This window comes from Meles meles, chromosome 18 (assembly GCF_922984935.1).
Source record: "Meles meles chromosome 18, mMelMel3.1 paternal haplotype, whole genome shotgun sequence".
In the NCBI taxonomy this organism is placed as follows: domain Eukaryota; kingdom Metazoa; phylum Chordata; class Mammalia; order Carnivora; family Mustelidae; genus Meles; species Meles meles.
Window position 1 is genome coordinate 41,996,624 of NC_060083.1, and position 16,103 is coordinate 42,012,726.

Consider the following 16,103-nt stretch of genomic DNA (forward strand, 5'->3'; position numbering starts at 1 on the left):
CCACTCCCCCTGCTTGTGCGCTCACTCTCTTTGTGTCAAATGAATAGATAGAATCTTCCAAAAAAAAAAAAAAGTGGTTCTCAGACCAGCAGCATTGGCATCATCTGTGGGCTTCTTAGAAATGCAAGTTGGGGGGCGCCTGGGTGGCTCAGTGGGTTAAAGCCTCTGCCTTCGGCTCAGGTCATGATCCCAGGGTCCTGGGATCGAGCCCCGCATCGGGCTCTCTGCTCCACAGAGAGCCTGCTTCCTCCTCTCTCTCTGCCTGCCTCTCTGCCTAGTTGTGATTTCTCTCTGTCAAATAAATAAAATAAAATAAAATAAAAAAGAAAAAAAAAAGAAATGCAAGTTGGGGGGCCTGGGGGGTTCAGTGGGTTAAGCCTCTGCCTTTGGCTCAGGTCATGATCTCAGGGTCCTGGGATTGAGCCCCATAGGGCTCTCTGCTCAGCAGGGAACCCACTTCTTCCCTCTCCCTCTGCCTGCCTCTCTACCTACTTGTGATCTCTCTCTCTCTCTCTCTCTCTCTGCCAAATAAATAAATAAAATCTTAAAAAAAAAAAAAAGAAATGCAAGTTCAGAGGTGCCTGAATGGCTACAACTTTTTCTTTCTTTCTTTTTTTTAAATAAAGTTCCTTTTTTTAATTTTTTAAAAATTTTTAAATTTTTTTAAAGATTTAATTTATTTATTTGACAGACAGAGATCACAAGTAGGCAGAGAGACAGGCAGAGAGAGAGAGAGAGGAGGAAGCAGGCTCCCTGCTGAGCAGAGAGCCCGATGTGGGGCTCGATCCCAGGACCCTGGGATCATGACCTGAGCTGAAGGCAGAGGCTTTAACCCACTGAGCCACCCAGGCGCCCCAAAGTTCCTTTTTAAAAAAAAAAGATTTTTGTATTTATTTGACAGAGCCAGAGAGTGAGAGAGCACAAGCAAGGGGAGCAGCAGAGGGACAAGGAAAAGCAGGCTCTCCATGCTGAGCAGGGAGCCTGATGTGGGACTTGATCCCAGGACCCTGAGATCATGACCTGAGTCAAAGACAGATGCTTAACCCACTGAGGCACCCAGGCACCCTTAAGGGTCTGACTCTTGATATTAACTTAGGTCTTGATTTTAGTCATGAGTTTAAGCCCCATGTGGGGCTCTGTGCCAGGTGTGGAGCCTACTTTAAAAAAAAAAAAAAGATAAATGGAAATTCATGAGCCATGATCTTCTGAATTGCATCTCTGGAAATGAAGCCCAGGAAACCTTTAATAAGCTTTCCAAGTGATTCTTATTTCATATTAAAGTTTTTGAGAACCCATCTAAGATCATAGTTGTATATCTTTATGGTATAGGAAATGATGGCAATATGTTGGTAAAAGGGGCCTCATTCATCATAAAATTGTGTGCTCAGTTCAAAGTCATGTTCTCTGAAAAAATCTGCTATAGCCATGGTATTGTTGTGGTTTATTTTTTATTATGAAAAAATAAATAACAAGGAAAGATTGAGACACTAATATAGTAATTAACATGTACAGTTTCTATTTTACTATATTTGCTTCCTTTCAATTTTTCTGCTTGAATTATTTTAAAGTAAATTACAGACATCATTATGTTTGACCCTAAATGCTCCAGAAGATTATTACTGATTATCTTCTAACACTCAGTTCATATTTTATGTTTTTTTCACTTACGTTAAAATGTCTTCTGTATAGCTGGTCTGTTCAAATCAGATCAAAGTTTATAAACTGGATTTGGTTGTTAGGCCTCTTAAAACTCTCTTAATTTAGAACAATTCATTACGTTTTCCCCCAATAATAAACATTTAATCTAGCAGGTTTTAGTGACTTATTTGCCAAGAAATAAAAGAAATATTTATTTAAGGGTCAAATCCAAAAACAGTAGTAGTACTCAAAAAGAAAGCCATAAGGCTTTGTAAACCAAAGTAGTCAAAAGAGGCTTAATCTGGGAGAGTGACTGACCATTAAGAACAGAACTAAGAGAACATAGGTTAAAATTTCATTGTTGTAATTCCTTTAACTCCTAAATTCATGCCTTACTGTTTAGGTATAATGAGGAGGCTGCTATTGTTACTTTCATAAAAATGATTTTTTTTCTTTTACAGTGGGCAAATCAAACTAGCAGATTTTGGACTTGCACGGCTCTATAACTCTGAAGAGAGGTGAGGCATTCCTCAGAATTACCTGTGTGAAAAAGGAAAGAATCCTTTTTATTCTTGGATATTCTAGTATTCTGCAAGTTGCAATAAATTTCAGAGTTTCCTAATTTTCTAAATGTGTTAATTCTGTCTAAATTCTTGAATCAGCCTTAGACTGAAATAAATCAACCCAAATTGGAATGCAAGTTATTTTTCATCTCCTACTTCTGTCCAGTTCACTTTTGAACTATTAGATTGCTATGGAGCTGTTTTGACAATCCCCTTTTCAGTTCTATTTGCATTTACTTGTACAAGTATTTTTTTTTTCATCAGAACCCATTGTAAATTTATGTCATGGTTTTTACATTTCAGTCGCCCTTACACAAACAAAGTCATCACTTTGTGGTACCGACCTCCAGAACTTCTGCTGGGAGAGGAGCGTTATACACCAGCCATTGATGTTTGGAGTTGTGGGTAAGTCTCTCTGTGCTTTCTCTTTTGGTTGTAATTTACATGTTGAACTTGTATCTGTTTTCTCTCTACAATGGCTTTTTGTAGCTTTTTTTAAGCTTGAAAGGATGGAGATAAACTTTTAGAATTCAGAGAAATCTGTTGAATATTTCCTTTTTTTTAAAGATTTTATTTATTTATTTGATAGATCACAAGTAGGCAAAGAGGGGGAAGCAGGCTCCCCACCACGCAGAGAGCTCAATGCGGGGTTAGATCCCAGGACCCTGAGATCATGACCTGAGCGGAAGGCAGAGGCTTAACCCACTGAGCCACCCAGGCACCTCTGTTGAATATTTCCTAATAACAGAGACATACTTTTTAAAAAAAACATTTCCCCAAATGTCTTTTTCTTTCTTTCTTTCTTTCTTTCTTTTTTTTTTTTTTTTTTTTACTGAGTTTGAATTAAGGTCCAAATACATTCATTTAAGGTCCATAGATTACAATTGATTGTTTCAGGTCATTTTCTTAAAAAAAGATTTTATTTATTTATTTTTTAAAAAGATTTTATTTATTTATTTGACAGAGATCACAAGTAGGCAGAGAGGCAGGCAGAGAGAGAGGGGGAAGCAGGCTCCCTGCTGAGCAGAGCCTGATGTGGGGCTCGATCCCAGGACCCTGAGATCAGGACCTGAGCTGAAGGCAGAGGCTTAACCCACTGAGCCACCCAGGCGCCCCTATCTCAGGTCTTTTAATTATAGCTTCTTCCTCCATCTCTTGGAGGAGTCTCCCCATCTTATAATTTGGTTAGAAGAAACTAGATCATTTGTCTTACAGAGTTTCCCACAGTCTGGATTTTGCTGATTGCATCCTCACTGTGTTTTTTGTTGTTACTTTAGCATGCTCTCTGTCCCTTTTTATTTCCTGTAAATTGTAGGTGAATTCAAGTTTGATTTCCAGTCACCCACTGACCCTGAAACTACTTCACAGGTGGTTTTGTGTACTTCTAATTATAGCCAATGATACATCAAAGTTGGGGGTAGGAGGTGTTGGGAACTTCTGCCCAGAGTACAGACAATAACCGGATACATTATCTGTAGAGAATTTAAAAGCAATAAAACAATCCACTACAAATTAGTGTGCTTTTTATTTATTTTTTTTAATTTTTATTTTATTATTTATTTGACAGACAGAGATCACAGTAGGCAGAGAGGCAGGCAGAGAGAGAGGAAGGGAAGCAGGCCCCCAGCTAAGCAGAGTGCCCGATGCGGGGCTCGATCCCAGGACCCTGAGACCATGACCTGAGCGGAAAGCAGAGGCCTTAACCCACTGAGCCACCCAGGTGCCCCGGTGTGCTTTTTTATCACATTATAGAGGCAGTTCTAAACAATGTATGCTAAAATAGTCATTCCTAACAGGGCAGATTTATACACACACACACACGCGCCCCACTTTATACAATATACAATTATCTCTTTTTGAAGCGTTATCAGTTATTAATGATCCACTCTCACTCATTCATTTGTGGATGTTTTTGTGATGGTGATATTATAATTATATTATTCCTTCCTGGAATAAAGAGAACATCTATTTTACAAATCCTATAGAAAAAGTAGAGAGAGATAAAGCTTTAATTCTTTCATTTTATTTACCAGTTTTAAAAAGATAATGAGGGGGGTGCCTGGGTGGCTTGCTCAGGTTGTTAAGCGTCTGCCTTCAGCTCGGGTCATGATCCCAGGGTCCTGGGATTGAGCCCGTGTCAGGGTCCCTGCTCAGCAGAGTCTGCTTTCCTCTCTGCCTCTGCCTCTCCCCTGCTTATGCTCTGTCTCTCTCTCTCTCTCTCAAATGAATAAATAAAATCTTTAAAAAAAAAAAAGATAATAAGGTGGTTTCCTAGTATCCTTCAAAGATGGCCAAAGAGAGGGTGTTTTGTGTTTTAGTTTCATTATGAACTCAAGAATTTAAACTTTTTTTTTTTTTTGATTTAAACTTTTTTAAGATCCTTCTATTTATTGAGAGAGAGAGGATGTGCGGGAGTTGGGGGTGAGGGAGGAGAGAGAATTCCAGGCGGAAGGGCACCTGGGTGGCTCAGTGGGTTAAAGCCTCTGCCTTCGGCTCAGGTCATGGTCTCAGGGTCCTGGGATCGAGCCCCACATCAGGCTCTCTGCTCAGCAGGGAGCCTGCTTCCTCCTCTCTCTGCCTGCCTCTCTGCCTACTTGTGATCTCTGTCTGTCAAGTAAATAAATAAAATCTTTAAAAAAAAAAAAAAGAATTCCAGGCGGACCCTCCACTGAGTGCAGAGCCTGATGTTAGGGCTTGATCCCACGACCCTAAGACCATGACCTGAGCCAAAAAATCAAGAGTCAGATGTTCAGCTGACTGAGCCACCCAGGTGCCCCAATTTTTAAATGTGTTTTAAATTTATGATGATCATCTTATTTCTATTTACATTTTCTAGTCTTTGACCCGCAGAAGTTTAGTGGGTCCTTCCAACACTCCGAGCACTAGATAAATAGCCTTGCTTGTTTTCTGGTTCCAAGCTCGTCCTGTTCATTTTATGCCCCACACCTGGAATCAGCCATTTTCTCAAGAGTCTGCATTCCTTTTGGGAAAATGATATTTAGAGACCACAGTTTGTGTTAGGAACGTAGACATTTTTGGGGTGCCTAGATGGCTCAGTGAGTTAAGCATCTGACTTTTTTTAAGACTTTTTTTTTTTTTTAAAGATTTTATCTATTTATTTGACAGACAGAGATCACAAGTAGGCAGAGAGGAAGGCAGAGAGAGGAGGAAGCAGGCTCCCCACCGAGCAGAGAGCCCAATGCGGGGCTCGATCCCAGGACTCCGGGACCATGACCTGAGCCAAAGGCAGAGGCTCCAACCCACTGAGCCACCCAGGCGCCCCTAAGACTTTTTTTTTTTAAGATTTTATTTATTTGACAGAAATCACAAGTAGGCAGAGAGGCAGGCAGAGAGAGAGAGGGAGGCAGGCTCCCTGCAAAGCAGAGAGCTCGATGTGGGGCTCGATCCCAGGACCCTGGGATCGTGACCTGAGCCGAAGGCAGACACTTAACTGACTAAGCCACCCAGGCGCCCAGACATGACCCATTCTATACACAGGTGGGGAACCTGGACTTAAGGCTTTAAGAGAACTTGCCCTGGGTCTCCTGGTGGTAGAATTATAGAGCTCACATTTGAACCCAGACCTTTTGGGTGATTTCATTATATGTCACTGTAGTGTTTAAGTCTCCCAACACACACACAATTTCCCCCTTACCTAAATGCCCTCACCAAGTGTTCCGCCCCAGCCACCATGGACCAAGCACCTACATACTTCCCGACACTTAGGTAAATGCCAGCCCTAGGAGGTAGCAATTATAGTTGTTGTTGTGTTTTTGTTTTGTATTTTTACTGTAGGAAGATATACAGAGGCCTAACCACCTGAGCCACCCAGGCACCCCAACAGCCAACTCTTTGATTTCTGCTCAGATCATGATCTCAGGGTTGTGAGATCATTTTATTTTTTTAAGATTTTATTTATGGGGCGCCTGGGTGGCTCAGTGGGTTAAGCCTCTGCCTTCGGCTCAGGTCATGATCTCAGAGTCCTGGGATTGAGCCCCACATTGGGCTCTCGGCTCAGCAGGGAGCCTGTTTCCCCCCCTCTCTCTGCCTTCTGCTCTGCCTACTTGTGATCTCTCTCTCTCTCTCTGTCAAATAAATAAATAAATAAAATCTTTAAAAAAAAAAAAAAGATTTTATTTATTTGAGTGAGGGAGAGAGAGAAAGCATATGAGCAAGGGGAGAGACAAAAGGAGAGAGAGAAGCAGAGTCACCACTGAGCAGGGATCCCAATGCAGGGCTTGATCCCAGGAACCTGAGATCATGACCTGAGCCAAAAGCAGACACTTCACCAACTGAGCCACCTGGGTGTCCTGGAAGTTAGTTAATTGTTTTTGATGCTGTATGATTTATGCACATACATTCTGTCCTTGACCACTATATCTTAGGGTTCTGACATAGATACTTGCAGGTGGAGCATATCCTTTTTTTCCCATTTATTCCCTCCTGTATTAATGTCAGTCTTTAAAAGGAGCATTGCAGGCATTTTATTTCAGAATTCAAAAGGGTGATAGATAAGGAGAGCATAATTTCTATGGTAGCCTACCCAACTCCAATGAAGGTTTAGTTAAATTTTACTAACTCAAGCTGGGTGTGTTTGTGTTCTGGACTATTTGCTTTAACAGTATTAGCATTTAAATTGTCACAACTAGGCTCTAAAGTTAACGCCCCATTAAGATACACAGGGAAAGTTCATAGCTCTGTTGGTATTATTATTTCAGTGAGCAGCCTGCCACCTCAGTGTAGTAGCAGAGTGTTGATTACATAATAATGTCTTCCCCACCAAAGACTTAGAAACTGAAATAAAAGAAAACAAAACACAAGGAAATTAAAATTATAGATTAGACTTTAAAGCCCAGTAATGTCACTAAATTAAGAATTTGCTAGATGTGAGCTTACTACTTCGGTAATTCGTGGATGTCTCTGTGAAGGAGAAACTAGAAAAACTAGTACAACAAATTATGCCTAGATTCTGAAAACTCACCTGGGTTTGTTTTTTTTTTTCTTCCTTATGTTACCAGTTGTGACAATACTATTTGGAATTTGATTTAGTGGTTAATGTCAGAAATAGAGTTAAATTTTACTTTTTTATATTTTTAAAGATTTATTATTTTTAATAATAAAAGAGAAAGAGAAAGTAGAGGGAGGGGCATGAGGAGAGAAACTCAAGCAGACTCTGCTGAGTGTGGAGTCTGATGTGAGGATGGATCCTAGGACCTTGAGATCATGACCCAAGCCAAAATCCAGACTTGGATGCTTAACTGATTGAGCCACCCAGGCACCCCTGCATTTACTTTTCTAATTTCTGGATAAGGTTTGAGTGAATATAAAGTAAGAATTTGTCATTTGAGGGACACCTGTGTGGCTCAGTCCGTTAAGCATCTGCCTTTGGCTGAGGTCATGATCCCAGGGTCCTGCGATCGAGTCCCACATTGGGCTCCCTGCTCAGTGGGGGAGCCTGCTTCTTCCTCTGCCTGCCACTCCCTCTGCTTCTGCAGTTACACTGTCTCACTTGCTCTCTCTGGCAAATAAATAAAATCTGAAGTTAACAAATGCTAATAGAAAGGTGCTAATAACTTTGAAAACTAGATTTGTTTGGCTTCCCAAATTTAGTTAAGCTAAAGAATTCAGAGTGAAACGATACATACTGCTTTTGTATTTGTAAATGTGATTTCAAAACACAGGCCAGAGAAGAGATTTTTTATCCATTTTCTTTCTTTTCCCACTGTTCAAAAAAAAATATTTTAGGAATACAAAAATGTAGAGTAATCATGGGTTTTTTTTTTCATTTGTTTTGAATTTTATTGATAGGGGTGATAGGTTAAATAGGTGATGGAAATTAAGGAGTTCACTTGTGATGAGCACTGGGTGATATATGAACATGTTGAATTACTATATTGTACACTTGAAACTAATATAACACTGTATGAAAACTTAACTAGATTAATTTTTATATAATTTCATATGTACAGAAAGTTCCTTGAAAAGTACAAAGAACTTTAGTATAGCCTTCATCCATATTCACTAAAATTTTTTAACCTTTTGAAGTATATAATAAACTGCATGTGTTTAAAATGTACAATTTAAGTTTTGACATATTATATACACCAGTGAAACCATCACCACAATCAAGATAATGATGACTTCTGAAAGTTTCCCTCTGTTCCTTTGTAATCTCTCTTTCCTGTCGGGACTATCCCATTCCTAGGCAACCCCTATTCTGCTTTCTATCACTGTAGATTGATTTCCATTTCTAGAATTTTATGTAAGTGGAATCATGCAGTATATGTTGTTTTTCCCTCTGTATCTTTTACTCAGCATAGTTATTTTGAGATTTATTCATGTTAGATTCACTAATTAACATCTTGCCACATTTGCTTTTATATTCGTGTATGCACACCGCATCTTTTTTCCAGAACTGTCCGAAAGTAGTTCTATATATCATACTCTTTCCCTTCTTACTATGTAATGTAAATTCTTTTTTTTTTTTTTTTTAAGACTTTCTTTATTTATTTGACAGAGATCACAAGTAGGCAGAGAGGCAGGCAGCGGGGGTGTAGGGAAGCAGGCTTCCCACTGAGCAGAGAGCCTGACTCAGGGCTCGATACCAGGACCCTGGGATCATGACCCGAGCCAAAGGCAGAGGCTTTAACCCACTGAGCCACCCAGGCACCCCTAATGTACATTCTTTTAAAAAGATTTTATTCATTTATTTGACACAGAGAGAGCATAAGTGGGGGGGAGCTGGAGGCAGAGGGAGAGGGAGAATTAGACTCTCCACTGAGCAGGGAGCTCAGTGTGGAGCTTAATCCCAGGACCCTGGGATCATGACCTGAGTTGAAGGCAGATGTTTAACCACCTAGTTGCCCTTGTGCTCACTTCGGCAGCACGTATAATAACCATCTAGTCACCCTTAATGTACATTTCTTAAGAACAAAGTTATTCTCATATATAATCACAGTACCACTATCAAATTCCGGAAATTTAACATTGATACACTATCTTTTAAGTCATATAGCTTACATTCCATGTTCTTATTTTTTTTTTTTTTTAAGATTTTATTTATTTATTTGACAGAGAGATCACAAGCAGGCAGAGAGGCAGGCAGAGAGAGAGGTGGAGGCAGGCTCCCTGCTGAACAGAGAGCCCGATGCGGGGCTCGATCCCAGAACCCTGGGATCATGACCTGAGTCGAAGGCAGAGGCTTAATCCACTGAGCCACCCAGGCGCCCCCCATGTCCTTATTTTTTTAGTACGTACACTAATAATACGCTAGAAACAATACCTCACCTCATAGAGGATTTAATCCAGTATCATGTATTACATTTAGTTCTCTCCTTCTTTTTTTTTTTTTTTAACTTTTTAAAGATTTATTTATCTTAGCGAAAGAGTGCATGAGTGGGAGATAGAATCTCAAGCAGACCCCATGGTAAGCGTACGGAGCCCAATGCAGGGCTGGATCCTAGGATCCTTAGCTGAAACCAAGAGTCAGATGCTAACTGTGCCACGAAGGCACCCTAGTTCTCATTCTTTACTCTGGAACAGTCCTTAGCCTTTGTCTTTCATGACATTCACATTTTTGGGGTTTTTTTGTTTGTTTGTTTTTAAGATTTTATTTATTGGACACAGAGAATCACAGGTAGGCAGAGCAGCAGGGGGAGAGAGAAGCAGGTTCCCTGCTGAGCAGAGATCCTGATGTGGGGCTCCATCCGGGGACCATTAGGACCTGAGCGGAAGGCAGACACCCAACCGGCTGAGCCACCCAGGCACCCCTAGATCTCAGTCTTTACTCTGGAACAGTCATTAGTCTTTGTCTTTCATGACATTTACATTTTTTCTTCAAGATTTTTTTTTTTTTTTTTTTTTTTTTAATTTGACAGAGAGAGATCACAAGTAGGCAGAGAGGCAGGCAGAGAGAGGGGAAGGAAGCAGGCTCCTTGCTGAGCAGAGAGCCCGATGCGGGGCTGGATCCCAGGACCCTGAGATCATGACCTGAGTCGAAGGCAGCGGCTTAACCACTGAGCCACCCAGGCGCCCCAACATTTACATTTTTGAAGGTCACACTAGCTCTAGCTACTATATAGATTCAGGTTATAAAGTTTTGGCTGGAATATTCCTAAGTGTTAAGTTACCATGTTTGTATTTATGTAAACCCTTTTCCCCTCTTTTTTTTTTTTTTTTTTAAAGATTTTATTTATTTATTTGACAGAGAGAGATCACAAGTAGCAGAGAAGCAGGCAGAGAGAGAGAGAGGGAAGCAGGCTCCCTGCTGAGCAGAGAGCCCGATGTGGGACTCGATCCCAGGACCCCGAGATCATGACCTGAGCCGAAGGCAGCGGCTTAACCCACTGAGCCACTCAGGCGCCCCCCTTTTCCCCTCTTATTGGTGATACTAATTTTGGACACTTAATTAAGGTGTTGTCTTTTTTCCCCATTAAATAGTTAATAGCTTTCCTTTTGTAATTAAGTAATTTGTGGAGACATATCTGGGGACTTTGTAAGTATGTCAGTATTATTTTGGAAGACATTTTCAAAATGGGAAAGACATTTAAGCATAATGTGTTTGAAAGTCCTGTTGAAACTGATACCTGATGACAATAAGAGGGCAATAGTATATTGCATATTCTATAGAGCAAATGAATGGAAAAGCTAATTTCTTTATAGGAACTGCTGAGCATCCTTGTAAAATTGAAGTATGAGTTTTTTTAGTCTTTACTTCCTTAATTTACAGTGGAATTGATAGAAAAGGATTCTGTTCATTTTCTTTGCTTATAGACTTTATAGGTGGCAAAAATTTGATCTCCTGGCAAATATAAATTTTTTATACTATCTATTCTCACCTCAAGAAATATTTTCTTTTACAAAACTCAAGACACTGCAGTTTGGAGCTTATTTACAACATGGTATATCAGATGCGGTCAGATAGACTGTAAAAGTCTGTTGAGACACACAGGTTAGGCTCCAGGGATATCTCTCTTGACCTCTCAGTTTTACTCTTTCTAGATGCATCCTTGGGGAACTGTTCACAAAGAAGCCTATTTTTCAAGCCAATCTGGAACTGGCTCAGCTGGAGCTGATCAGGTACAGCTGTGCATGTGCTCTGGGTGCCCAGGTGTGATAGGTGATCTTATTTTCTAATTTCTAATATTTTTTGTTCATTCTACTAAGTTTATGCTTCTTATGTCCAAGTAAGTTTCTTAGTCAGATTCACCACGTATTTTGTCATGGGCTGTAGATGTAAAGAAGTTGTAATCCCCTTTTTTAGGTCTTACTAAAGGTGTTACTTCTTAGGATCCCCCTTTTTAGACTTTTTAGATCTTTGCTTTTTTAATTTTAATTCTTCATATTAAAGCATGCCATTTTCAATGTGACTGTTTCATTCCTAGGTTAGATTAAGATCAGATTTATTTAGCAAACAATTATTGAGCCTGTTCTATAACAAATTCCTTTCTCTGTTAAACTTTAGGATTTAGAAATATATAAGATAGGTCCCTTGCCTTCAAAAAGCTCAGAATTTAGTAAGTGATAAACCATATAAACAGAAAATTAAAGGTAGCTTATAACTCATTATTTGTTGCATTAAATTCAGTTTTCTCTCAAAATTTCTTAGGCTCTCTTTTGCCAGTTTTCCCTATAAGGACATTATAGGATCAGCTTATCACTTTGAAATTAATACTATCTGAACAGAACAAAATTGATAATGAAAATCTTTATGGAGGTTTAAAAAAATGTTTTACAAAACCAAGTGTATAGTTAATTTTGGATTCTTTTGCCGAATTTTCTCTTCACTATCTGTAACCAGTTGTTTCCTATTCCTTCTGTTCTTAAAGCAGTGATATCAGGTTTTATCTTTCTGCATGCCCTCTAATTTAATAAGCCAAGATTCCCCCAGACTTCAGGAGGTAATAATTTCTGCTTCTGTAATCTCCAGAATTCACAGTGCTGACTCACTCACTTCTTGTTCTGGCTTTTTGCTTTGTTTTCAGTCGACTCTGTGGTAGCCCTTGTCCAGCTGTGTGGCCTGATGTTATCAAGCTGCCCTACTTCAATACCATGAAACCGAAGAAGCAATATAGAAGGCGTCTACGAGAAGAATTCTCTTTGTAAGTTTGGCAAAAATGTACATGTGGTTTCTGTGTTTAACTGGTGTTTAGACTTGACTTTCTCCTGGCATAGGGAGTTAGTGTTGTCCCAACTTTTTATGGCAGCACACTACAGGAAAACATTTTATCTTTGAACAGTATATGAATTTTACCATAGTGCTGTTATAATTTTCTTATGGAGGCTTTATTTTATTTTTTATTTTTTTATTTATTGATTTGAGACAGATTCAGGGAGAGACAGACAGACAGACAGACAGCAGGGGGAGAGCAGCCTGACATGGGGCTCAGTTCCAAGACCTGGAAATCACGACCTGAGCCAAAGGCAGACACTTAACCATCTGAGCCATGCAGGCGCACCTGCTTTATCTATTTATTCATTCATTTAGATTTTATTTATTTATTTGAGAGAGAGGGAGTGAGAGAGAGAGCACGAGTAGGGCAGAGAGGGAGCTGGGCTGGGTAGAGGGAGAGGGAGAAGCAGATTCCCCGCTGAGCAAGGAGCCTGATGTAGGACTCGATCCCAGGACCTTGAGATCATGACCTGAGCCAAAGGCAGTTGCTTAACCAACTGAGCCACCCAGTGCCCTTTTTTTTTTTTTATTTTTAAAGTTTTGATTTTATTTAAGTATTCTCTACACCCAACATGGGGCTGGTACACATGACCCAAGATCAAGAGTTGCATGCTCTTCCAACTAAGTCAGCCAGGTGCCCCTGAAGGCTTTAGGTGATAGAAAATCATTTTATTGTGAACAATATGTAAGTTTTCTCATGGTCCTTTTGATCTTCCCACAATAAAAAAGAGAATGGAACTGCTGGCTTCATGTTTTCTACCTGTATTATAGCATTGCATGAATCCTGTGTGGGAGCAAATCTGCTTGCTTCTTTAGCCAGCTTCTAGCTCCCTTTCCACAGTTACACATGGAGCTGGAAATTCAGAGATCTTTGGCAGAAGGTTATAGGTTTAAGAACTCTGGGGTCATTTTGAATTTGTTCTTTCCACAGCATTCCTTCAGCAGCACTTGATTTACTGGACCACATGCTAACACTAGATCCTAGCAAACGTTGCACAGCTGAACAGACTTTACAGAGTGACTTCCTTAAAGATGTTGAGCTCAGCAAAATGGATCCTCCAGAGTAAGTGCTGCTGGCCAAGTAGTGACCCTAAACCTCTCACTAAGCCTCAGGAGATGAGAAACTCAAAATAATAGGTTTTTAGAAGGAACTACAAATGACTAAGTCCAGAATGGAGAGGTGCCCTTGAATATTATGATTGATAAGAGGTTTGTTTTATTGCTCTATGTTTTCTTTTTAAATAAGGAATAGATTTAGTTATGATATTTGTTCTAATTTGACTCAAGCTGTCTTTTGTCCCTGAATCCCCAGCATTTTGCCTTGGACAACTTCTTTGAAAGTATTCCTTCTAGTTTTTGCTCTTACCTTTTTCATTTGCTTGAAACTCCTATGTCTGGTGACCATGTATATCCCATATTTGGAAAGACAGTCCTGATTTTAAATAGTTTGCGTCACTGTCAGGTCATATAACCTGAATTTTGATGTTGAAAATAGAGTGTTTGAATGTGTGTCTCTCTCAGCAGTATCTTCTGTATTTTCTGTATTCTGTAGGATCTTCTAAGGTTCTATACTCATGTTTCACATTTGGCAGATAAAAAGTCTTATATCTTTGAATTTATCATTGACAGTGTTATACTTTTCACGTCACAGTACTTGGGTATTTTTTTCCTTACATAAAGAAATGGTCTTAAAGAGATACATTATTTATGTACTTATTTATAAAAATTTTATTTATTTGACAGACACACAGTGAGAGAGGAAACACAAGCAGGGGGAGTGGGAGAGGGAGAAGCAGGCTTCCTGCAGAACGGGGAGCCTGACACAGGGTTGTATCCCAGAACCCTGAGATCATGACCTGAGCCAAAGGCAGATGCTTAATGATTGAACCACCCAGGTGCCCCGAAATACACAGTATTTAAAGACTGAGTGGGTAGTAACCATAAATCTAATTGCTTCAAAGAAATGTCCATATTTATTCATATTTATTTACTGCACTAGAATTTTGATACATTGAATGTGGATTGAAATACATAAGCTTTTGGGGTGCCTGGGTGGCTCAGTGGGTTAAAGCCTCTGCCTTCAGCTCAGGTCATGATCCCAGGGTCCTGGGATCAAGCCCCTCATGGGGCTTTCTGCTCAGCAGGGAGGCTGCTTCCTCCTCTCTCCTCTCTCCGCTTGCCTCTCTGACTGCTTGTGATCTCTGTCAAATAAATAGGTAAAGTCTTTAAAAAAAAAAGAAAAAAAGAGAAAAGAAATACATAAGCTTTTTACTGAAATTTGGGAGCTCTTATTGTAGGGAGATTTTGACTCTGGTAATCTTTATTGTAGGAAGATTTGCATTATCAAATATGAGGAAATCTGGAAATGTATATTAAATTTTACTAATAAACTCCACAAAATACCGAGCCATGGAAATTCATTGGGTAGAAAGAAGAAAAGAACCCGTTTTTTGGTCCTCACAGATCAAATAAAACATAAATTGATTTTTCACAATGGTGATTTAATAATACTGTACTGTAGTGGTCCACCACCTTGCCTGGACTTTTTTGTAGATACTAACAAGCCGGTCATCTCTGTTCTGTTTATTCCCGAATGAAACTTGACCAATAAAGTTCTCCTTTATTCTTGTTATGTAAAACAAGAATAGTTATAAGACTTAACTATTTGGAATGTGGGCATTTATATAGTAGGTATGTCTCTGATATTAGCAAGATCCTCATTTCTCACTGTAAATGTGTCTTTTTTAAAAATATTTTATTTGACAGACAGAGATCACAAGTAGGCAGAGAGGGAGGCAGAGAGAGAGGGGAAGAAGTAGGCTCCCCGCTCCCCGCTGAGGGGCTCGATCCCAGGACCCTGAGATCATGACCTGAGCCAAAGGCAGAGGCTTATTAACCCACTGAGCCACCCAGGCACCTCTTCATTTCTCACTGTAGAAGTCTCTTGGACTTTTGAACTTTTATTTCGTTAGACTACCATACGCCATGATCCCTTTTACAGTGCTACTATTTACTAATATTTCTAGTTGTTTTTATTTATGTTATTCTTTCCATTTCCCTCTGCTCTTTGCCTTCACATTTTAATCTCTTGTTCCTCCATTCACTCACTGTTGCAGTTCACACACATTTCCCCTTTGCTTTCTCTTTTTGCAGCCTCCCCCACTGGCAGGATTGCCATGAATTATGGAGTAAGAAACGGCGACGACAGCGACAGAGTGGTGTTGTGATAGAAGAGCCACCTCCTTCCAAAGCCTCTCGGAAAGAAACTACCTCAGGGACAAGTGCTGAGCCCGTGAAGAATAGCAGCCCAGCACCACCTCAGCCTGCTCCTGGCAAGGCGGAGCCTGGGACTGGGGATGCAATAGGTCAGTTTTAGGATGGAGTTTTTGTGCTTTAAAGACATTAGGGCAGGTTTTGATAGTCAAGTGCAAGAATGTGTGCGTGCGTGTGTTTTAGTTTTTAGCCACTGAAGCATTAATAAAGAAGTGACCTCATTATGAGGAGAAGGAGCTAAACCAAGTTTTGTACATGCGGTCTAGAAAGTCTACAGTAGATTATTTTCCTTTCAAGAAAGTGGGAATGCTATATCTTAACTAGATGTTTAGCATAAATCAGTAAATAGGCCAAATTTAAGGTTCATTTACCCATGGTTTTCTTTTTTTTTTTTTTTTTTTTTTAAGATTATTTATTTATTTATTTGACAGACAGAGATCACAAGTAGGCAGAGAGGC

General features: G+C 39.8%; 1 protein-coding gene across 9 annotated transcripts in view; it reads left to right on the forward strand.

Annotated features, from left to right (window-relative positions):
* Nucleotides 1–16,103, forward strand: part of CDK12 (cyclin dependent kinase 12) — an 82,429-nt gene that overhangs the window by 30,574 nt on the left and 35,752 nt on the right. For all 9 annotated transcript variants that reach the window (XM_045984366.1, XM_045984367.1, XM_045984364.1 and 6 more), the window contains exons 7-12: nucleotides 2,100–2,156; nucleotides 2,505–2,606; nucleotides 11,202–11,279; nucleotides 12,185–12,301; nucleotides 13,304–13,435; nucleotides 15,526–15,737. In XM_045984366.1, the coding sequence (XP_045840322.1) occupies nucleotides 2,100–2,156; nucleotides 2,505–2,606; nucleotides 11,202–11,279; nucleotides 12,185–12,301; nucleotides 13,304–13,435; nucleotides 15,526–15,737 (698 nt within the window). The remainder of the gene's footprint in view (nucleotides 1–2,099; nucleotides 2,157–2,504; nucleotides 2,607–11,201; nucleotides 11,280–12,184; nucleotides 12,302–13,303; nucleotides 13,436–15,525; nucleotides 15,738–16,103) is intronic.